General features: G+C 46.0%; 3 protein-coding genes across 3 annotated transcripts; 1 reads left to right on the top strand and 2 right to left on the bottom strand.

Moving 5' to 3' along the window:
• The first annotated feature begins 499 nt into the window (after positions 1-499).
• Positions 500-2,239, top strand: LOC129052873 (melanoma-associated antigen 2). Its single transcript, XM_054544256.1, has 2 exons — positions 500-569; positions 650-2,239. The coding sequence occupies exon 2, from the start codon at positions 715-717 to the stop codon at positions 1,657-1,659; it is 945 nt and encodes a 314-aa protein (XP_054400231.1). The 5' UTR covers positions 500-569; positions 650-714; the 3' UTR covers positions 1,660-2,239.
• Positions 2,240-10,783: 8,544 nt separating this feature from the next.
• On the bottom strand, positions 10,784-11,638 carry LOC129047273 (chondrosarcoma-associated gene 2/3 protein-like). Its single transcript, XM_002832258.5, has 2 exons — positions 11,376-11,638; positions 10,784-11,165 (listed from the first exon to the last, which is right to left on the bottom strand). The coding sequence occupies exons 1-2, from the start codon at positions 11,636-11,638 to the stop codon at positions 11,096-11,098; spliced, it is 333 nt and encodes a 110-aa protein (XP_002832304.2). The 3' UTR covers positions 10,784-11,095.
• Positions 11,639-15,645: 4,007 nt separating this feature from the next.
• Positions 15,646-19,606, bottom strand: LOC129047329 (melanoma-associated antigen 12). The gene is made up of 2 exons (XM_054544255.1): positions 19,503-19,606; positions 15,646-17,249 (listed from the first exon to the last, which is right to left on the bottom strand). Exon 2 carries the CDS (start codon positions 17,152-17,154, stop codon positions 16,210-16,212), a length of 945 nt encoding a protein of 314 aa, XP_054400230.1. The 5' UTR covers positions 17,155-17,249; positions 19,503-19,606; the 3' UTR covers positions 15,646-16,209.
• Positions 19,607-22,793: the final 3,187 nt, after the last annotated feature.

Genomic DNA, 22,793 nt, shown 5'->3' with positions numbered 1-22,793 from the left:
AGATGTGGGTCCCCTCGTCTCCTTCTGTACCATATCAGGGATGTGAGTTCTTGACATGAGAGATTCTCAAGCCAGCAAAAGGGCGGGATTAGGCCCTGCAAGGAGAAAGGTGAGGGCCCTGAGTGAGCACAGAGGGGACCCTCCACCCAAGCAGAGTGGGGACCTCGTGGAGTCTGGCCAACCCTGCTGAGACTTCTGGGAATCCGTGGCTGTGCTTGCAGTCTGCACACTGAAGGCCCGTGCATTCCTCTCCCAGGAACCAGGAGCTCCAGGAACCAGGCAGTGAGGCCTTGGTCTGAGTCAGTGTCCTCAGGTCACAGAGCAGAGGGGACGCAGACAGTGCCAACACTGAAGGTTTGCCTGGAATGCACACCAAGGGCCCCACCCGCCCGGAACAAATGGGACTCTAGAGCGCCTGGCCTCACCCTCCCTACTCTCAGTCCTGCAGCCTCAGCATGTGCTGGCCGGCTGTACCCTGAGGTGCCCTCCCACTTCCTCCTTCAGGTTCTGAGGGGACAGGCTGACAAGTAGGACCCGAGGAACTGGAGGAGCATTGAAGGAGAAGATCTGTAAGTAAGCCTTTGTCAGAGCCTCCAAGGTTCAGTTCAGTTCTCACCTAAGGCCTCACGCACGCTCCTTCTCTCCCCAGGCCTGTGGGTCTTCACTGCCCAGCTCCTGCCCGCACTCCTGCCTGCTGCCCTGACCAGAGTCATCATGCCTCTTGAGCAGAGGAGTGAGCACTGCAAGCCTGAAGAAGGCCTTGAGGCCCGAGGAGAGGCCCTGGGCCTGGTGGGTGCGCAGGCTCCTGCTACTGAGGAGCAGCAGACTGCTTCTTCCTCTTCTACTCTAGTGGAAGTCACCCTGGGGGAGGTGCCTGCTGCCGAGTCACCGAGTCCTCCCCACAGTCCTCAGGGAGCCTCCAGCTTCTCGACTACCATCAACTACACTCTTTGGAGCCGATCTGATGAGGGCTCCAGCAACCAAGAAGAGGAGGGGCCAAGAATGTTTCCTGACCTGGAGTCCGAGTTCCAAGCAGCAGTCAGTAGGAAGATGGCTGAGTTGGTTCATTTTCTGCTCCTCAAGTATCGAGCCAGGGAGCCGTTCACAAAGGCAGAAATGCTGGAGAGTGTCATCAGAAATTGCCAGGACTTCTTTCCTGTGATCTTCAGCAAAGCCTCCGAGTACTTGCAGCTGGTCTTTGGCATCGAGGTGGTGGAAGTGGTCCCCATCGGCCGCTTGTACATCGTTGTCACCTGCCTGGGCCTCTCCTACGATGGCCTGCTGGGCGACAATGAGATCATGCCCAAGACAGGCCTCCTGATAATCGTCCTGGCCATAATCGCAATAGAGGGCGACTGTGCCCCTGAGGAGAAAATCTGGGAGGAGCTGAGTGTGTTGGAGGTGTTTGAGGGGAGGGAGGACAGTGTCTTCGCACATCCCAGGAAGCTGCTCATCCAAGATCTGGTGCAGGAAAACTACCTGGAGTACCGGCAGGTGCCCGGCAGTGATCCTGCATGCTACGAGTTCCTGTGGGGTCCAAGGGCCCTCGTTGAAACCAGCTATGTGAAAGTCCTGCACCATATAGTAAAGATCGATGGAGAACCTCACATTTCCTACCCACCCCTGCATGAGTGGGCTTTGAGAGAGGGAGAAGAATGAGTCTCAGCACGTGTTGCAGCCAGGGCCAGTGGGAGGGGGTCTGGGCCAGTGCACCTTCCAGGGCCCCATCCATTAGCTTCCACTGCCTCGTGTGACGTGAGGCCCATTCTCCCCTCTTTGAAGAGAGCAGTCAGCATTCTTAGCAGTGAGTTTCTGTTCTATTGGATGACTTTGAGATTGATCTTTGTTTCCTGTTGGAATTGTTCAAATGTTCCTTTTAACAGATGGTTGGATGAACTTCAACATCCAAGTTTATGAATGACAGTAGTCACACATAGTGCTGTTTATATAGTTTAGGAGTAAGAGTCCTGTTTTTTATTCAGATTGGGAAATCCATTCCATTTTGTGAATTGTCACATAATAACAGCAGTGGAATATGTATTTGCTTATACTGTGAACGAATTAGCAGTAAAATACATGATACAAAGAACTCAAAGAAATTAAAAGACAGTTAACTCTTGCCTTATACCTCAGTCTATTCTGTAAAATTAAGAAAATATATATATGCATACCTGGATTTCCTTGGCGTCTTTGAGAATGCAAAAGAAATTAAATCTGAATAAATAATTCTTCCTGTTCACTGGCTCATTTCTTTACCATTCACTCAGCGTCTGCTCTGTGGAAGGCCCTGGTGGTAGTGGGGATTCTAAGGTAAGCCAGACTCACGTCTACCCATAGGGTCATAGAGTCTAGGAGCTGCAGTCATATGATTAAGGTGGCGAGAAGTCCTCTAGGATGTAGTGGAAATGTAAGACAGGGGTGAGGGTGTGGGGCTCCAGGTGAGAGTGGTGAGTACGAATGCCCAGAGCTGGGGCACTTTGGGATCTGAGAACCTGCAGTTCCTTCTGAAGGAGCTGATTCTAATGATGCCCGGTGGGTCCAGGGCCAGATTCTCAGAGGGTGAGAGAAAAGCCTGGAACGGAATGCTACCCTGAGCAGTTTCTTTAGGACGGGGATGAAGAGAGAGGAGTCTCCACCTGGGGCTGGAATAGAAGGTGTCCTGTGTTTTTGCCCAGTGCTGTTGAACACAGCCCAAGATCTAGGCGATGGACACCCATCATCTGCAAGGGTTTCCTGAGCGATAAGGCTGAATTTCCCGGGAAGGGTGACCTGACCCAGAAGCCACTGGCCAGGTGCTTTTCTGCCAGGCAGGGAGAGCCAGAGCTGACTCCATTAAAAAGGCATTCTAACTAGGTTATCTCAAGTGCAATTTGACCAATTGTAAGCACGGGCTAGATTTTGGATGGTAACAAAATGGATGAATATAGTGGTTTGGATGGGAAAGCAGCTGGGAGAGAGGGAGGGAGTTGGTCTTTGACTCACATTCTAGGAGCTTTGAGCTGCACCTGGCTGGGCAAAACTCCCGCACAACCAAATTTTGAAGTACATTCTCTAAGAGGAAATACTTCACTGAATTTTACGGGCGAAGCTTCCTTTTTTGGCTAATTATTCCCTGTCCTATTGAGCTGTGTGTTCTCTGATAAGTCCTGGAGAACAACGGCAACAACAACAAAATCCCAGTGTTAGGGCCTGGGGTTAAAGCATGTTAGAAATAACAGCCATCCACCATTTGTGAAACTTCTAATTTACACCAGGCCCGGAGCCAGGTGCTTCACCTGCATTGCATACACTCCAACTGTCCTACTAGACAGGCCTTACACATCTGCTTACAGATGAAGAATCCAGGGCTTGCAGAGCTTGTGAATTGGGATATAAGAACAGGGTATTTCCTGGGTATTTCTCAGTATCACGTGGCTAGTAAGGAACAGGGCTGGAACCAGACCCCTGGTATGAATTCCTTTAGAGCCCATGCTGTCCCCACTTCTCCGAGCCCGAGGCTCACCTCCTGACAGGTACTTCATTTTTCTTCTCAACACCGCACCATGTCTCTCAGGTGACCAAAAGAAGGACCTTGAGGCCAGCATAATGAAGCAGGCCTGGAGAACGCGACAATGAGAATCAAACACCATTTGGGACTGGTGTGTGCTAGGTTCCTTGAGAGCTAACTCTGCCCAGTTGTGGACATTTCTCTGCAGCCCCAGCACTTTCAGAATTACAGCACATTTCCCCGGGTCGCTTCCATGTGTCCTGTCTGACTCTGGAACCTATAGGGCCTGCTGATCAGCTCCTCACTCGTCCCCACAGAACAGCCCAGAATCCCCTGCTCACCTCCTGACAGGGAGCATTCCTTCTCACAGTAGAAGTCCTCTGGCTGTCCCGTCTCTCACCCAGGAAGCCATATGATGTCAACAACCCTTTTGATATAAAAACTCACATGGGGACAGTGACGCTTAGACACCTGGTTACCACTCTGGTTGTCTTCAACACACTCTCTAATTGTTTTCTGAGTGGGCTGAGGAGTCTGATTCGCCATATTATCTAAGGGTTCTTGTGTGATGTCACCCTGAAGTTAGAGGGATTTGGAACCACCTTGATACTTGAAATTGGACTTTCACAGGGCGTCCTTTTGGAATTCGCCTCTGAATACGTGCACAGATAAATGGTCAAAGAGCAAACCGTCTCTCATGAGTATTAGATGAGAAAAACCTTGGGAAATCCCAGTGGAACGAACATCTACTTACTGAGGCTGAATTCCTAAATTTCTGGAGTCCTCCAGGAGTTTAAAAACGATTCCTTGAAAACACGTCAACTCTAATGAAAGAGGAATAATTAAGCAGCCTTCTGTTTCTTGTCTGTTTACCTGCTCCACAGGAAAATACTGGCCTTCAGTGTGCCTACCTCGACAGGTGTACAGGCGTGTGGAGGGTAGCAGAAATTCACAGGTTAACATTTTGACTGGGAATCAAATGGAGGAAGAATTCTCAGCCTACTAAGGATTTAAAGGATATTACAAAGGAAAGCCTTCCTGCTGAGACTTTCAAGATTCTTGAACAGTTAGTTGTGATCGTATATTTGAAAACATCAGTCACATATTTGACACTGGAAAATGTTGGAGAACTTCAAGGCAAATTTGGCCTTCTCAGAAACTCCTCCTAGAAATGAGAAGGGTAGTATAATACCAAATCATCATAGTTGCTTTTTGTTGAGCACCCACTATGTAACAGTTTATGGGGAAGGGTATAATACTCACCCACATTTTGTCTTTGTCTCCTTCCTGGACACATGGGAACAGTAAAGTCCTTGCAGTTAGGATCATGTGACTTTTCCTTTACACCAGTATAGGAGCAGAAGCATTGTTTGTCACATCCAAGCATTTGAGAGCCAGTGTGCCATTTCCATGCTTTCTCTCTGCTTTCAACAGCAAACATGGCAGCTTCATCTTGAGAGGACGGAATCACAAGGTGGAAGCAGCTTGGATCCCTGGGTCATGTGCGAGTGGAGAGCCCCTGCCAAACCGCTTCAGAACTTATTTGCACATAAAATAAACTTCTGTTGTGTCAAGGCATTCATGGTTGTTCTGTTGCATCAGCTAGCAATTACTTAAACTGACACGGCTAGTATTTCTGTTGTCAGTATTAAATATTTTTTATTTAAAATGTAGTTTGGTATATATTCTTATTTCAAAAGTTATAGAAATGTAGATAATTCACAATTTTTTTTTACAAAGCTCCTCCACAGTTAACAACACCCCTTCCCCCGCCCCCCGCGCACAGGTCACCACAATTAACAATGTTGTGTATTATTTTACTGCTGACTCTAGGCTTTTCACTGACAAACTATAACAATATATTATTTTTATTTAATATACCAGAACAATGACATACATATTGATCTGCTTTTATCACTTTATAAAATGGATGTAGGATCTTTCGACAACAGTATAGATAGACAGATGATAGATAGATAGATAGATAGATCGATAGATAGATAGAGATAGATCTTTCTCACTTCTGAAACCACTTTCTATAATTCTAAAGTAGACATGCACCATAGTTAATTAAACTCTTTCTTCCTAATGGACATATAAGTTGTTTCCCATTTGCTGTATGATAAATAGAATAAAATAAACATCTCTGCATATGAGTTTTAGGCAAACATGGTTTTCTTATAAGAAGGATATATTAACATGGACATTGAGTTAAGGTGAAAGGGTGAAAATAGTTTAACATTTAAAATATTTCTAAAATTTTATTACAAAAATGCTGTACCAATTCAAATTCTCATAAAAATCACAATTGATTTAAAATTCTGAAGTGTGGACAGGATATTTCTTCTCTGCTTTGAGAAGGATTTGGTCAGACTGAAGAGGAGCCAGGTAATGAGAGCAGACAGGAGACCCTGAGCCTGTGAGGGAGGATCCAGGGAGGATCCAGGAGAGAGCCATTGCTCGTGTCAATGACAGAGAGCACATGCAAAACCAAGTCCACTGAGACCCAGGCAGGCTGGCACTCCGAGCTCTAAATCCAGACTTCAGGCCGGTGGGGTCAGGAGCCTGAGGGAGAGAAGGGGGGAGGGGGCAGGACAGGACAATGAACAGGAATAGGCTTGGGAAATCCTGGCACCATCATCACCAGCTGGAGGAGGCCCTGTGATCTGAGTGGGTAAGCCTGTTGTCTGAATGCACCAGGGCTGTGCTGGTCAACCTTCCCACCCTCAGAATCCCCTTCCGTCTCTCCGGAATAGTTTGGCTGGCTCCCTGCATCATTCTGGGCCAGCTACCTCTCTTGAACACTCCAGTGGTCCCTTGCACCTTCTCCAGCGTCCCAGATCTGGGAGATGCCTTCATGCATGCTGGGGGCTGGTGTTTTATCCCCTGGGGCCGCTCCATAGAGGCTGGGCTATGTGAGTGGATTGCTGACTGGTGACCAACTGCCGAAACAGGCCAGGAATGCCTACGAGCAGTTGAAAGGGGCAGTGGGGCTGCATGGAGGAGAAATGGGAGGAAGAGTGCCCTGGGACTAGTCAGCTCAGACTCTGCAGATGAAGGATTGGCTGTGGACGTGCCTTGAAAATGAACCTGGTGGTGACTGTGTCTCAGATGGACTTCTGCGGCTTCTGAACTCTTGGCACACAAGAGGACTGGTGTCCTAGGGCAGTGATCGCTGGCCTATGTTGCCAGCAGACACTGTCTGGTGTACAGGGCTGGCCCAAGGTGTGTACATGAGCAGGTTGTATGGCAAGGCATTGGAGTTGGCAGCCTTCCTTGTTAAACTGATGGGGATGTGTGGGGTCCAATACAGGAAACATCATGCACCATCCTGTTGGGAGCATCCTCACCTCCGTGACGGTGTTTGGGCCTGGGGATAAGGCATCTGCAGTGACCCTCTCGTTGGTAGTTTCCACGGGTTTTTCTGAACTCAAGTGAGCACAGGTGAAGGAACTGTGGGTTTCTTCCTGCGGGTCGGAGGCCCAGGCCAGACCGACTCCATAATTTGAACCAAAGAATTCCCATGCCTGGTACTTTCATTCATTTCATGCACTTATTCATTCCTACAGAAAACTTTTATTGAATATATGCTGAGGAAACACCAAGTCAACAAAACACAAGAAAGCAGCAGCGCCCTTAACTCAGTCTATGGGGGGCGTGAGGGAGATGGTGAGGTGGAAAGACATGCAAGGGTTTTAGGAAGTGAGAGACTGTGAACTGACGGAGAGAATCTCTATTGACCTGACTTCTGAGGTTGGTGACGTTGTTCCCTTCGTTGAGAGGGAGGGAGAAGGGTAAGAGTTGGTGGTGATTTGATGAAGAAGAGTGTGGAGGATGAGATCCGTGGGCAGCCTTTTAGAGCTCAGTCTAGGATTTTTTTAGACATGGATGTTTTATGAAAATATATAGTGTTTTAACACCCACAAGTAGTGATGTACGTATTGATATGTCACATGCCTTTGCCACGTAATAAGATGAACGCAAGGTCTTCCCACAACTATAGCTACAATCGACATCACTTTTGTAAGTATTCCCTAGAATTCTAAAGTAGGTGTGTGCCATAGTTAATTAAACCTTTCCTTTCCTGATAAACACATACGTTCATTCCCATTTGTTGCTATGATTAATAGAACTGAAATAAACATACGCTTTTGGACAAATATGCATGCTTTCCAATAAGAAAGATATAGTAACACGGACATTGGGTTAAAGTGAAAATGGTGTGAATAGTTTAACTTTTTAGAAGTATTGTCAAAATTTTATTCCAAAAATACTGTACCGATTAATTTTCTCACAAATTAATAGATGTGAATATCCTACACTCACAGAAAGATTTTGTGTTATCAATCTTCTCATTTTTGGTGAAAATTATGAATAAAATGTGGTGAAGAAATATTGTTTCACTGTTATTTTGTGTCTTTGCTTTCTCTAATTAGGTTAAGTACACACTAACTTACTCCCTCACCCATATGAAGTTGGATTTATACAGTGACATCCTGAGTAACATTTCTCTAGGCACGGTTTAAAATTCTGAAACGGGGATAGGACATTTCTCTTGTGCTTTGAGAAGGAATTGGTCAAAATGAACAGGAGCCAGGGAAGGAGAGCAGACAGGACACCCTCAGCCCATGAGGGTAATCGGGAGGATCCAGCAGTGATATGGTTTGGTTGTGTCCCCACCCAAATCTCATCTTGAATTGTAGCTCCCATAATCTCCACATGTCATGGGAGGGACCAGGTGGGAGGTAATTGAATCACAGGGGTAATTTTTTCCCATGCTGTTCTCGCCATAGTGAATAAGTCTTAGGAGATCTGATGTTTTCGCAAAGGGCAGTTCCCCTGCACATGCTCTCTTGCCTGCTGCCATGTGAGACATATCTTTGCTCCTCCTTCCCCTTCTGCCATGATTGTGAGGCCTCCCCAGCCACGTAGAACTGTCAGTCCATTAAACCTCTTTTTTTTTTTTATTATAAATTACCCAGTCTCAGGTAGTTCTTCACAGCAGTATGAAAATGAACAAATACAAGGGGAGAGCAATGGCCAGAGTCCATGAGAGAGACCATATATGAAACCAAGTCCACATTTCCCCAGGCAGGCTGGCATTCAGAGGTCTGAATGCAGAGTTCAGCCCGGTGGGGGCAGGGACCTGAGGGAGAGAAGGGGGAAGAGAGGGGTGAGGGCAGGACAATGAAAAGGAATAGGCTTAGGAAATTCCAGCACCATCGTCACCAGCTGGAGGGGGCCATGTGATCTGAATGGGCAGGCCTGTTGATGGAATGCACCAGCGATGTGCTGGAGACCCAACCCTCCCTCAGAATCCCCTTCCCTCTCTCACGAAGAGTATGGCTGGCTCCCTGCATCATTCTGGGCAATCTCCCTCTCTTGACTACTCCAGTGGTCGTGTGTACCATTTCCAGCGTCCCGGGGCAGGGAGTTGTCTCATGCCTGCTGGGGGCTGCTGTTTTATCCCCTGTGAACTCTCCATGGAGCCTGGACTATGTGAATGGGTTGCTGACTTTTGAGCAACAGCCAAGACAGGCCGGAAATATTTATGAGCAGTGGAAGGTGAGGGTGGCAGCAAGGCTGCATGGAGGGGAATTTGGAGGAAGAGTACCCTGGGACTAGTCAGCTCCGACTCTGCAGATGAAGGATTGGCTGTGGACGTGCAATGAAAATGATCCAGGTGGTGACCATGGTATCAGATGGACTTCTGAGCCTTCTGAGCTCTCGACACAAAAGCAGACAGGTATCCTGGGGCTCTAATCACTGGCCTATGATGCCACCAGACAGTGTCTGGGGCAGAGGGCTGGCCCAAGGTGTGTACGTGAGCAGGTTGGATGGCAAGGCAGTGGGGATGGCACCCTTCCTTGTTAAACTGATGGGGATGTGTGGGGTCTAATACAGGAAGCATCATGCACAATACTGTTGGGAGCACCCTCACCTCCATGATAGTGTTTGGGCATGGGGAGTAGGCATCTGCAGTGATGCTCTCAATGATAGTTTCCAGGGGATTTCTAAACTCAAGTGAGCACAGGTGATGGAACTGTGGGTTTCTTCAGGTAGGCGGGATGCCAAGGCAGGGGCAGCCTCCACATTTTGAATCAATGAACTCCCATGCCTGGTAATTTCATTCATTCATGCATTTATTCATTCCTACAGAAAACTTTTATTGAATATATGCTGAGGAAACACCAAGTCAACAAAACAAAAGAAAGTGGCAAGGCCCTTAATACTGTCTGTAAGGGGATGGGGGAGATGGAGAGGTGGTGTGAATCGCCCATCTGAGCCAGGGAGTCCAGGAAGGCAGAGCCAGACTTGGGGACAGGCAGTGTGCAACAAAGGGAGTGACAGCCTGTGTCCAGGCAAGCAAGCGCTCCTTCTATGACACTATCAATCTGGTTTTCCTCCTGGATGCTGCCTGTGTGTGAAAGCAACTGCTGTTCTCTGTGCCTACCTGCCTCTGTTAATAGAGAAAATGCAAATGGTTGGCAGATGCTCACTTCTGCTCACCTTGGGTCACCTCTACTGAAGGGATGGTTTGACAGCAAAAGGACAGGAAGAAACTTTTGGGGATGATGAATGTATTTTGCACCTTCTATGTGGTTGTGATTTCATGGAACTATACATTTGTCAAAACTGTTTAAATTGTTTCTCAGTATTTAGGAGAAAAAGTAAGCAGAAAACCAGGAAGGATATAGATGACCTGAACAGCACGGTTAACTACTCTGACCAATTAAAATAATGAGAAAAGCACTGCATTCAACAACAGCAGAATAAACATTCCTCTCAAGCGTGCATGAAATACTTCCCAGGATAGATGGTATTCTGGGCCATGAAACAAAGCTTACAAATTGAAAAAAAAAAAATAGAAATAATAAAAAGCCTCTTCTTAGACCATAATATAATTAAATTCAAAACCAAACACCAAGACATCTGAAAAATGCCCAAATATTGGAAATTTTAAAATATGCTCCTAAATAACCTACAGGTCAAAGAGGGAGTCTCAGGAGAATTTTTAAAATACATTAAGTTGAATGAAAATAAAAATATACATACAAAAATGGGATTCAGCTAAAGTGTTTCCTTGAGGGAAATGTATAGCATATTTTATGTTTATATTAGAAAATAAAATCTAAAATCAATAACCAAAACTTTCACCCTAGGAAACCAAAGAACGAAGAGCAAGTTGAATTTAAAGAAATTGTAGAGGATTCCCCCATCCCTTCCCACATTCCCACCTCTTCCCCTTAAGCCCTACCCCCAACATTTGAGACACACAGACAGACACATCATTTTACAACATGTTCATTTTATTTCCATCACCATGGGGCATACCCTTTGGGGTGTAAAATGTACTCTATTTATTTTACACCCTGTTGGCTATTTATCTGAGGTTAGACCTCTGGAGACTTTTCAGATAGACTTGAAGTCTCTGGCCTTGCCCAGGAATTACTGGCGCCCAAGGAAGCACTGGAGAAGGTGGTGGTCTCCTTGCCCTTGTGGTCCTGCTGTGGTGCATTTTGATTGAGTTCCTCGTTCGGCTGGTCAGAGTGGCTGGATAGTGTTGACCCACTCCATTCCTCAGGTTTTTTTTGAAGCGGTGGTCTTTTAGGGAGAGCCTTTTGTTCCTGGAACTTCCTTGATGGGTCCCTTTTCCCTTCCGGGTTGTCTTGGGAACCTGGAAAGCCAACAGGGAGATCACAGGAGGGCACTGGTTTGGGGAAGAGGATGGAGGAGGGGTGAGAACAGGGGCTTCATAGAGAAATGGTACAGGCTGGGGTGGGGATTGTGCCAGGCAAGGACAGGGTAGGAGTCAGAGCTTGGGTGGGCCATTCACTTTGATAGGGCTTCTGGGCCAGGGTTGAGAGGATGCTTTCCACTTCCTCACCTCTTTGGTGTTGGTGGGTGGTTGTTGGAAAATGGGCTGGAGGCTCGTGGTTTCCTGGACATCTTCACCAGACCAGCGTCTCTCAACAGTCTACTCCAGTCCACCTGGTCTCCCCAAGCGTCCCCCAGGACAGTGAAGGCAGGCCAGCAGGCTAGAAACTCACACGACATTATTATGTTAGTCTTGTGGGAGAATTCCTTTTCCAAGAAACCTTGGTCTTTTCTCTTAACACCTTTAACTAATTGGATGAGGCCCATCCACATTATGGAAGTTAAATTGCTTTACTTAAAGTCAGCTGATGGTAAATGTTGATCACGTCTACAAAACACCTTCACAGCAACATCTAGACTACTGTTTGACCACACAGCTGAGCACTACAGCTTAGACAAGTTGACACATAATACTAGCCACTGCAAATATCTTGCACCGTACAAAAATGTGACTCAAAATGAACCACAGTCTTAAATGCCAAAATTACGGGTTTTTTTCTAGGAGGAAACAAAAAAAAATTGTGCTACCTGAGGTTATGTCTTAGTCAGCTCAGGCTGCCATAACAAAATGCCATTGACTGAGTAGCTGGAACAACAGAAATTTATCTTTTTTCACAGTTTTGAAGTCTGGAAGTCCCAGATCAAGGACTGGCTGGGTTGGCTTCTGGTGATGGCCTTATTCCTGGCTTGTAGATGGCCCTTTCTCAATATGTCCATTCTTGGCCTTTCCTCCGTGCATGTGCAGAGAGCGCGCGAGAGAGACAGCGAGCTCATGCAAGCACAAAAATGCTATCTTCTGTCTCTTCTCCCTTCTTATAACCACAGTAATTCTATGGGATCAAGGCCCCACCCTTATGACCTCTTTTAACATTAATCACTTCCTTAGAAGCCTCATCACCAAACACAGACACCCTGGGGCTGAGGGCTTCAAAATATGAATTTGGTGGAGGACATAAGCATTAGCAAAGAATAGACACATAGATTAATAAATCAGAATAGAGCTCAGAAATAGACCTGCACACATATAGTCAGGTGATTCACAACAAAGGCAATAATGGTGAAAGTACAGGTTTTCCAACAAAAGGTGCCTGAACAATTAGACATCTATACACAAATTATAATAACCTGGACATATCCTTACATAGTCCGTGAAAATTAACTCAAGATACATCATAGACCTAATGAAAAATGCATAGACTATACAACCTCTATAAGAAAACATAAGAGAAAATCAACGTAACTTTGAGTTTGGAGATGAGTTTTTAAATTCAACACCAAAAGCATGATCAAGGAAAGAAAAATTTGCCAAGTTGATTTTATTAAAATAAACATCATGTGCTCTTCAAAAGACAATGTTAAGAGAATGAAAACAGAAGCCACAGACTAGCAGAAAACATCTGTGGCACACATATGTGATAAAGAACTTGTCTCTACAGTATACACGAATTCTTAAAGCTCAATGATAGAAAAAAATGAAAATAGGCAAAGATCTGAACACACACTACACAAAAGAAGATACACACATGGCAAATAAGAATAATAAATGTACTAAGCGTGTTTTGTCATTAGATAATTGGGTACTAAGATGAGATACCACTACACACCTATTAGTATGTCCAAAATCCATAAAAAAGCAAAGCAAAGCAAACAAAACCAAGACCGATTGCCAGGGAAGATGTGGAGCAACAGAAACTCTCATTCATTGCTTGTGGAAATGCAACATGGCACAGCCACTTTGGAAGACAATTTGGCGTTTTCTTAAAAAACTGAACATAGACTTTAACATAAGATTCAGCAGCCATACTCAATCAATTTACCCAATTGATTTGAAAACTTATGTCTACATAAAAACTTGTATATGAATGTATACAATAGCTTATTTCACAATCACCAAAAATAGAAGCATCCAAAATGTATTTCACTTGGTGAATGGATTATATATATATATATATATATATATATATATATATATATATTACACACACATATTAAAATATGGTACACCCAGACAATGATACTACTACTTCTCAATGAAAAGGAATAAGTTACAAGCTGCACAAAGTTATACATGACTCTTCAGTTCATTATGCTAACTGCAAGAAACCAGTCTAAAAAGGCTAGATAGTATAAGATTCTATTTATATGACATTCTGGAAAAGGCAAAATTATAAAGGTGAAAAACCTATCAGTGGCAGCCAAGGGGGTTATCTGACAAGCACAAGGGATGTATCAGGGCAGCCAAACTCGTATGCATAATACTGTAATGGTGGTTGTATGATTCCTTTGGTCTGAATATTTGTGTTGCCACAAAATTCATCTGCTGAAATACCAAGGTGATGGTATTAGGTAGAAGGTGGGGTATTTGGAGAATGACTAGATCATGAGAGCAGAGTCCTCATCAATGGGATTAGTGTTTTTATAAAATAGTCCCCAGAGAGATCCCTTGGCCCTTCTTCCATGCGAGGACATAGGGAAAAGACAGGTGTCTATGAACTAGGGAGCAGGTCTCCACCAGATATGAAATCTGCCAGCCCCTTGATCTTGGACTTTCCAACCTCCAGAATGTGAGAAATAAAGTTGTGTTGTTTATAAGCCACCCAGTCTACACTATTTTTGTTATGGAAACCCAAACGGACTAAGACAATAGCACGAGGCATTTGTCAAAACCCATAGATCTTTACAGCACAAAGAGTGAAGCTTAATGTATGTAAAGTCTAAAAGTAACTTAAGAGGTTGGAGAATCACGGAACAGAATGTAAAATGTTATACACACACACACAAACCTAGCTGTATTATAGACGAATGAAACCACCACAGTGAAGCAAGTGGGGGGAAAGTTATCATATTTGGGTACTTCATCAAAGAAATATATATTTTATAAAGTATATGTCTTCCATATAAGTTTGTAAAATAGTTGAACATTTGATAATCATTTATTTAATTTTTTAGATATCAATGCTATTGGGTTTTTGTTTAACAAAAAGTTCTTTTCCTTTAAAATGCATATTAAATTATTTAGAGATGAAATGGTATAATGCCTTAGATTTGCTCCATGTTATTCCAGATGCTGATATGCAGGTAGGCGAGTCTCTAACTGGAACTAGATTTGCTGTGTATTTAAAGTTGTTCATGCTGGGTATCAAGTATCCTGGGCTCATTATATTAGTTTCTGTTATTCTATATGTGTGAAGGCTTTCCCTAATAAAACTCTTTTTTTTATCATAAATATGCCATTAAAAGTGAAATCCTAAATGAAACTGACCACTTTGTAGAAAGTGAGCACAGGTGATGGAACTGTGGGTTTCTTCAGGTAGGCGGGATGCCTAACACTCTGGGACTTTGTTGTTGTCGTTGTTCTCCAGGAGTCATCAGAGAATATACAGCTCAATAGGACATGGAATAATTAGCCCAAAAAGGAAGCTTCACCTGTAAAATTCAGTTAAGTACTTCCTCTTAGAGAATGCACTTCAAACTTTGTGTGTGCGGGAGTTTTGCCCAGCCAGGTGCAACTGAAAACTCCTAGAATGTGTGTCAAAGACCAATTCCTTCCCTCTCTCCCAGCTGCTTTCCCATCCAAACCACTATATTCATCCATTTTGTTACCATCCAAAATCTGGCCCATGCCTACAATTGGTCAAATTGCACTTGAGATAACCTAGTTAGAATGCCTTTTTAATGGAGTCAGCTCTGGCTCTCCTTGCGCGGCAGAAAAGCACCTGGCCATGGGCTTCTAGGTCACCCTTCCGGGAAATTCAGGCTTATTGCTCAGGAAACCCTTGCAGATGATAGATTTTCATCACCTAGATCTTGGCTTGTGTTCAATAGCAGTGGGACAAAAGCACAGGACACCTTCCATTACTGCCCCAGGTGGAGATTCCTCTCTGTTCATCCTCCATCCGAAATAAACTACTCAGAGTTGCTTTCCATTCCAGGCTTTTCTCTCATCCACTGAGAATCTGGCCCTGGACCCACCCAGCTCCATCAGAGTCAGCTCCTTCAGAAGGAACTGCAGGTTCCCAAAGTCCAAAATGCCCCAGCTCAGGACATTTACACTCTACAACTCTCACCTGGAGCCCCACACCCTCACCCTTCTCTTATATTTCCTCTACATCTTACAGGACTTCTCGCCACCTTAATTATATGACTGCAGCTCCTAGACTCTACAACCCTATGGGTAGGCGTGAGTCTTGCTTACCTTAGCATCCGCACTACTAACCCAGGGCCTTCCACGAGCAGATGCTGAGTAAATGGGAAAGAAATGATCCAGTGAAGAGGAAGAATTATTTATTCAGATTTAATTTCTCTTACATTCTCAAAGAAGCCAAGGATATCCTGGTATCCATGTTTTTTTTTCAAGTTTACAGAATAGAGTGATGTATAAGGCAAGAATTAAGTATCTTTTAACTTCTTGAGGCCTTTATCTCATGTATTTTACTGCTAATTCTTTCACAATTCTAAGCACATACTTTTTCCACTTCTGTTATTATGTCACAATTCACAAAATGGAATGGATTTCCCAATCTGAATAAAAAACAAGACTCTTACTCCTAAACTATATAAACAGCACTATGTGTGACTACTGTCATTCATAAACCTGGATGCTGAAGTTCATTCAACCATCCGTTAAAAGGAACATTTGAACAATTCCAACAGGAAACAAAGATCAATCTCAAAGTCATCCAATAGAACAGAAACTCACTACTAACAATACTGACTGCTCTCTTCAAAGAGTGAAGAATGGGCCTTATGTCACACAAGGCAGTGGAAGCTAATGGATGGGACCCTGGAAGGTGCACTGGCCCAGACCCCCTCCCACTGGCCCTGGCTGCAACTCGTGCTCAGACTCACTCTTCCCCCTCTCTCAAAGCCCACTCATGCAGGGGTGGATAGGAAATGTGAGGTCCTCCACTGATCTTTAGCATATGGTGCAGGACTTTCACACAGCTGGTTTCAATGAGGGCCCTTGCACCCCACAGGAACTCGTAGCATGCAGGATCACTGCCGGGCACCTGCCGGTACTCCAGGTAGTTTTCCTGCACCAAATCTTGGGTGAGCAGCTTCCTGGGATGCGCAAAGACACTGTCCTCCCTCCCGTCAGACGCCTCCAACACTCTCAGCTCCTCCCAGATTTTCTCCTCAGGGGCACAGTCGCCCTCTATTGCGATTATGGCCAGGACGATTATCAGGAGGCCTGTCTTAGGCATGATCTGATTGTCACCCAGCAGGCCATCGTAGGAGAGGCCCAGGCAGGTGACAATGATGTACAAGCGGCCGATGGGGACCACTTCCACCACCTCGATGCCAAAGACCAGCTGCAAGTACTCGGAGGCTTTGCTGAAGATCACAGGAAAGAAGTCCTGGCAATTTCTGATGACACTCTCCAGCATTTCTGCCTTTGTGAACGGCTCCCTGGCTCGATACTTGAGGAGCAGAAAATGAACCAACTCAGCCATCTTCCTACTGAGTGCTACTTGGAAGCTGGTCTCTAGGTCAGGAAAGGTGCTTGGCCCCTCCTGTTCTTGGTTGCTGGAGCCCTCATCGGATTGACTCCAGAGAGTATAGTTGATGGTAGTGGGGAGGGTGGAGGCTCCCTGAGGACTGTGGGGAGGACTCGATGACTCGGCAGCAGGCACCTCCCCCAGGGTGACTTCCACTAGAGTAGAGGAGGAGGTGGCAGTCTCCTGCTCCTCAGTAGCAGGAGCCTGCGCACCCACCAAGCCCAGGGACTCTCCTTGGGCCTCAAGGCCTTCCTCAGGCTTGCAGTACTGACCCCTGTGCTCAAGTGGCATGATGACTCTGGTCAGGGCAGCAGGTAGGAGTGTGGGCAGGAGCTAGTGCTGCTCCGGGGCCTCCAGTCTTCCTTGTCGGCCTGTCTCCTCAGAACCTGAAGGAGCAAGTGAGAGGGCGCCTCAGGGTACAGTCGGCCAGCACATGCTGAGGCTGAAGGAATGACAGTAGGGAGGGTGAGGCCAGGCGCTCTGGAGTCCCATGTGTTCTGGGGCCGGTGCGGCCCTTGGTGTGCATTCAAGGCAAACCTTCAGTGTTGGCACTGTCTGCACCTCCTCTGCTCTGTGACCTCAGGACACTGCCTCAGACCAAGGCTCACTGCCCTGTTCCTGGAGCTCCTGATTCCTGGGAGAGGAATCCATGGGCCTCAGGGTGCAGACTGCAAGTACAGCCACGGATTCCCAAAACTGTCAGGAGGGTTGGCCAGACTCTGTGAGGTCCCCACTCTACTGGGGTGGAGGGTCCCTTCTGTGCTCACTCAGGGTCCTCACCTTTCTCCTTGCAGGGCCTAATACCGCCCTTTTGCTGGCCAAAGAAACTCTCATGTCAAGAACTCACATCCCTGATACGGTACAGAAGGATATGAGGGGACCCACATCTGGCCATACGTAACCAGATCCTCCCGCAAAGGACAACGAGAGATGTCCAAATTCATTGGAGTCCAGGTGTCCTGGGTGACGAGCCCGCTTGGTCCTCACCACTACTCCTGCTAGGGCCTGAGATCCTCCCTCTAGTGACCTGAGTGCAGCCCCTTCAGACCAAGGCCTCTCTTTCCCTGACATCAAAGATCCCAGGATAATGGAGGGACCTCAGCAGACAGCCTTGCCCAGACTCTCTGAGGGAACAGCAGGGGCAGGGCAGATTTCTGTGTGGCCCCCTGTCTGTGTTCTGGCCCAGGGGTACCCTCAATCCTACCTCAGGCTTCTCACCTGGACGCTTGGTAGATATTAGGACCACTGCGTCTGTCGACTACATGGGGGCCCCTGTGTTAACCTGAGTCACCCTCTGAAGAAAAGGTCCTCAACTCCCTGAGATCTGGAAACAGAAGTGAGGAGGAGCCACATCCTGTCACTCCCAGGTGGGTTGTCCAGGGCTGACCCCTTTGGTTCTAGGGTGAGGCTTCTGATAGACTCCTGTGGGTTACTCATCTTTACTCCTGCCGGGGACTGCCCTTCCTCAACCCCCAACCCCCTGAAGTGAGCAGACAGCTCCTCTTTACACCAACACCTTATCTCCCTGAGAGTTCCCCAACCTCCTGCCTGTGGTACAAATGAGATTGCCAATTAGAGCCATCCCTGATCAGGTTCCCCTAGAGCTAAGAATAAGGGACAGCCAGACTCTGTGGCGTCCCTTCTTTCTGGGCCGGGGGTATCCCCAGTCCTCATGAAGGGGGCACACCTTGGGTCCGGCAGATCCTGGGATTCCTCCCTCTGCTGACCTGAAGTGCCACTCCTCAGACCACAGCCCTCAACTCTCTGTCACCCTGAAGTCGCAATGAGCATGGGGCACATTAGGCCACTGTGCCCAGGATCCCCCAGCCCAAGGTTGCCACTGATCTGGACTCTAAGGTCCCCTCGGTCCTCCCTCTTCTTCTTCCCCTTGACTCTTCGCAGGGCTGGGCCTCAACTCCCTGCTGAAGCGGGTCTGCATCCCTAGGATTCCCGCGGCCGAATGAAAGGGTGCCTCAATTTGAGACAGAGATACAGTGGGCCCCTGTCCTGGCATGCTGGGAGCCTTCCGGACTCCATTGTCTTCCAGGAGGGGCCTGGGCCCTTCCTCTGCTTCCCAAAGGCCGTACTCACGATGCCGACCCCCTTCCCTCCCTTAGCCATAGATGTGAAAGTCAGGATCTGCGTGCCTGGCCGCCACTCCCGGAGCTTCCGTGGGTTGATTGCAGGCGCAAAGCTCTGATTCTGCCAGGATGGGGGGGATGGGAATCGGGGTTTGGGGGTGCCATTGATGTCTGAGCAATGGGGGTGGGTTTGGTGTTGGGGGATGGGGGTGGGGTTGGTGTTGGGGGATGGGGGTAGGGTTGGTGTTGGGAGATGGGAATGGTGGTGGGGGTGCGGGGGGTTTACCCTCAGTACCCTCTCGGGGCCTTGCCCTTGATTCCTGGCTGAGTCTGGGCCCTACTCTCTTCTAACCAGCCCTGCCCTGGTCACACAAAGCTCTTACGCCAGAGTTCCCTGCGGTTAAAGTGGCGGGGGGTGGTGGGGTGAGGTGGTGGTGACTCAGCCTGAGAAGTCTTCCCCTGTGGGGTGGTCCAGGCTCGGCAGCAGAGGCAGCGCTGGATTATTGGGGGCCCTCTGTCTGGGGTGAGGCCCGCCTCAGTCCTCCCTCAGTGTCTTACCTTGCCTCCTCACAGAGCCTGAGCCTGCTTCCCTCCGCCGACGTCAGGCCGTTGCTCAGGGCAAGAATCTTGCTGTCCTACGACCCCCCAATGCGCAAGTCAGTGGCGTCACATCCGGCCCCGTGACTTCCCTGGGTTCATAGCAGGGGTGGAACTGGATTCTTCCTGGATGGGGATCTGGATGGGGGTGGGGGTAAGCATGAAGATGGTGTTGGGGGTACGGGTAGGGATAGGGACGGGGATCCTGAGGCTGTAGATCCTGGTGGGGTCGGGGGAGTTAGGGGTGGGAGGGGCTTTTGGTCATCCCTCAGGGTCCTGACTTGGATGCCTGGCTGTGCCTGGACCGCCATTCTCTGCAGATTGTGTCTGCTCCCCTCAGACCAAGTCTCTGACTCTGAGTCCCCCTGAAGTGGCATTGAGGGAAGGAGTGCGGTCGGGGTGACATCATTGCCTAAGTTTACCAGGGCTGACAAGAGGGGCTGAGCTAGATTCTGTGGTCCCACTTCGTGGGGGAGGGTGGACCCTCAGTCCTCACTCAGGAGGGTCCTCTTCCTCACTCCTGGCTGTTGGATGAAGTGATGGGCAGGAGATACTCTGTTTCTGTCACCTCTGTGCATTTGCACAGCTGCACCCCTTGTACAGAATGTCTACGGGTCCCAGGCCAGGAGCTCCCTGCAGGGCGGGAGCTCCCACGATCGTATTGACCTCTGGGAGAAGACAGTCGCCTTCCCACAGGGGCTCCTCCCCAGCCAGAGTTACACTTGGCAAACCTTTGGTCCTAAATGATTTATTCTCTGAATTGAAGAAATAGGGTTTACATATCTTCTAAGTATATATGTAGGTAGCGATATATATATTTATTTCTATGAACTAACACCTACCCTTAGTATGCATGGTTCACTCTGATATCCTATTCTACTTCTATTCCAGTCTTTGTGTTCTGTTGAAGGAATTTTTTTTTACAACATAATTCCTCTCGCACTATGTTGGTTTCAGGTTGTTAATAGCAGAACTCTGGAGCCATACTGCCTTAACCAACCAAATTTTCCTGGTGTCCTGCTATTACATTAGGCCTCTTGGTATCGTGTTTTCAGGGGCTGCCTCAGATTGTGCAATGAAGTGAAGTGGAAAATTTAAAACTTTTATTCTACCCATTCTGTCATCTGCCGTCTAGGCAGGCTACAAACCTCCCCAGCATCCCTGCCGCTAACCCCCTCTAACCGACACGGCAAGTGTCACACACAAGTACCAGCTCAACAAGGTCTTCAGTCTCACCCTGGATTGGCCCTGTTTTGTTGGGTAGATTTTCTTGCTGATACTGGTTTTCTACTTTCTGTTTCCATTCTATAATTTTCCAGGGTTGATTTGGGAAGCAGAGCACAGCAGCCCAAATTTCCTTGTGATGTCGGCGGCTACAGATAAGGCACTAAATTGTAAATAATTTAAGCTGAGTTTACATTTTTACACTGTTGTGTTCCCCATGAATGAATATGTTATACTCCTCTATGTATGTCAAGCTATTTTTTACTAAATATGTCAGTATACTTTGATAGTTGCCTCTATAAACAACTTATACATTTTTATTAGACTTCTATTCAGGTAATTCTTGGATTTTGTTGCTATTGCAAATGGGATATTGTCTATTAATTGTTGTAGTTAGTTATTGCTTTCGTGAGGTGAAGATTTTGATTTTGCTGTAGTAATCTGTTGCACACCTCGTTCTGAAGGCCGATGCACTTGAATATGCCACATGCCTTTTCCTTTGAATTTTCAAAATCGATAATGGTATTATCACTAAACATTACATGTTTTTCCAATATTCATACCACTTCCTCATTTTGATACTTATAGCTCTTTGTGTCTCAATCCTGATTTCAAACGTAGAGATAATGGGCTACATCTACTTCTCGTTCCTGACTTGAATGATAATTCTTCAAATGTTTCACATTTAAGTATGTTTGCTGTTCATTTTAGGAAATGGAAGTTCTCTTTGAATATAGGTTAAATAAATATTTTCTTTTTTCCATGAACTCATATTAAATTTCTTTAAAAAGCTTTTTCTGTACCCTTTGACAGGATCAAATTTTTTCTCCTCCATTTTGTATGTGAGGAATTACAATGAAACCGTTTTTTTTTTTTTTTCTAATGTTAAATTGTATGTTATTTCCTTGGGCAGAGCCTGTTTATTTGTTTAATATGCTACTAATTTAGGTAAGGTATTTACTGCTATGTAAGGGAGCTTACTTGACGTGTTCTTTTTCCATCAGGGGAGGGATGTGGTCCTCATCTGGTTTTGAATCAAGGAGAGCTAGTCTGGGAGAATGAATTGAACAATTGTCAATCTTTTGTATGTTCTGGAAGAGTTGATATAAGGTGGTGGTTAGTTTTCCCTGATCATTTGATAGAATTGGCCTCCAAAACTGCCTAACCTGGAATGTTTGAGGGCGGCTTGAGCTTTGAATATTGTACAGTTTCAGTTTGTGTAGTTTAATTGAAGTTTTCTTTTTCTTTTTGGATCAGTTTGGTTACTTATTTATTTTATTTCTACAAAGTGGTCAGTTTCATTTAGGATTTCACTTTTAATGGCATATTTATGATAAAAAAAAGAGTTTTATTAGGGAAAGCCTTCACACATATAGAATAACAGAAACTAATATAATGAGCCCAGGATACTTGATACCCAGCATGAACAACTTTAAATACACAGCAAATCTAGTTCCAGTTAGAGACTCGCCTACCTGCATATCAGCATCTGGAATAACATGGAGCAAATCTAAGGCATTATACCATTTCATCTCTAAATAATTTAATATGCATTTTAAAGGAAAAGAACTTTTTGTTAAACAAAAACCCAATAGCATTGATATCTAAAAAATTAAATAAATGATTATCAAATGTTCAACTATTTTACAAACTTATATGGAAGACATATACTTTATAAAATATATATTTCTTTGATGAAGTACCCAAATATGATAACTTTCCCCCCACTTGCTTCACTGTGGTGGTTTCATTCGTCTATAATACAGCTAGGTTTGTGTGTGTGTGTATAACATTTTACATTCTGTTCCGTGATTCTCCAACCTCTTAAGTTACTTTTAGACTTTACATACATTAAGCTTCACTCTTTGTGCTGTAAAGATCTATGGGTTTTGACAAATGCCTCGTGCTATTGTCTTAGTCCGTTTGGGTTTCCATAACAAAAATAGTGTAGACTGGGTGGCTTATAAACAACACAACTTTATTTCTCACATTCTGGAGGTTGGAAAGTCCAAGATCAAGGGGCTGGCA

This window comes from Pongo abelii, chromosome X (genome assembly GCF_028885655.2).
Source record: "Pongo abelii isolate AG06213 chromosome X, NHGRI_mPonAbe1-v2.0_pri, whole genome shotgun sequence".
Lineage (NCBI taxonomy): Eukaryota > Metazoa > Chordata > Mammalia > Primates > Hominidae > Pongo > Pongo abelii.
This window is presented reverse-complemented; position numbering and strand designations above follow the sequence as displayed.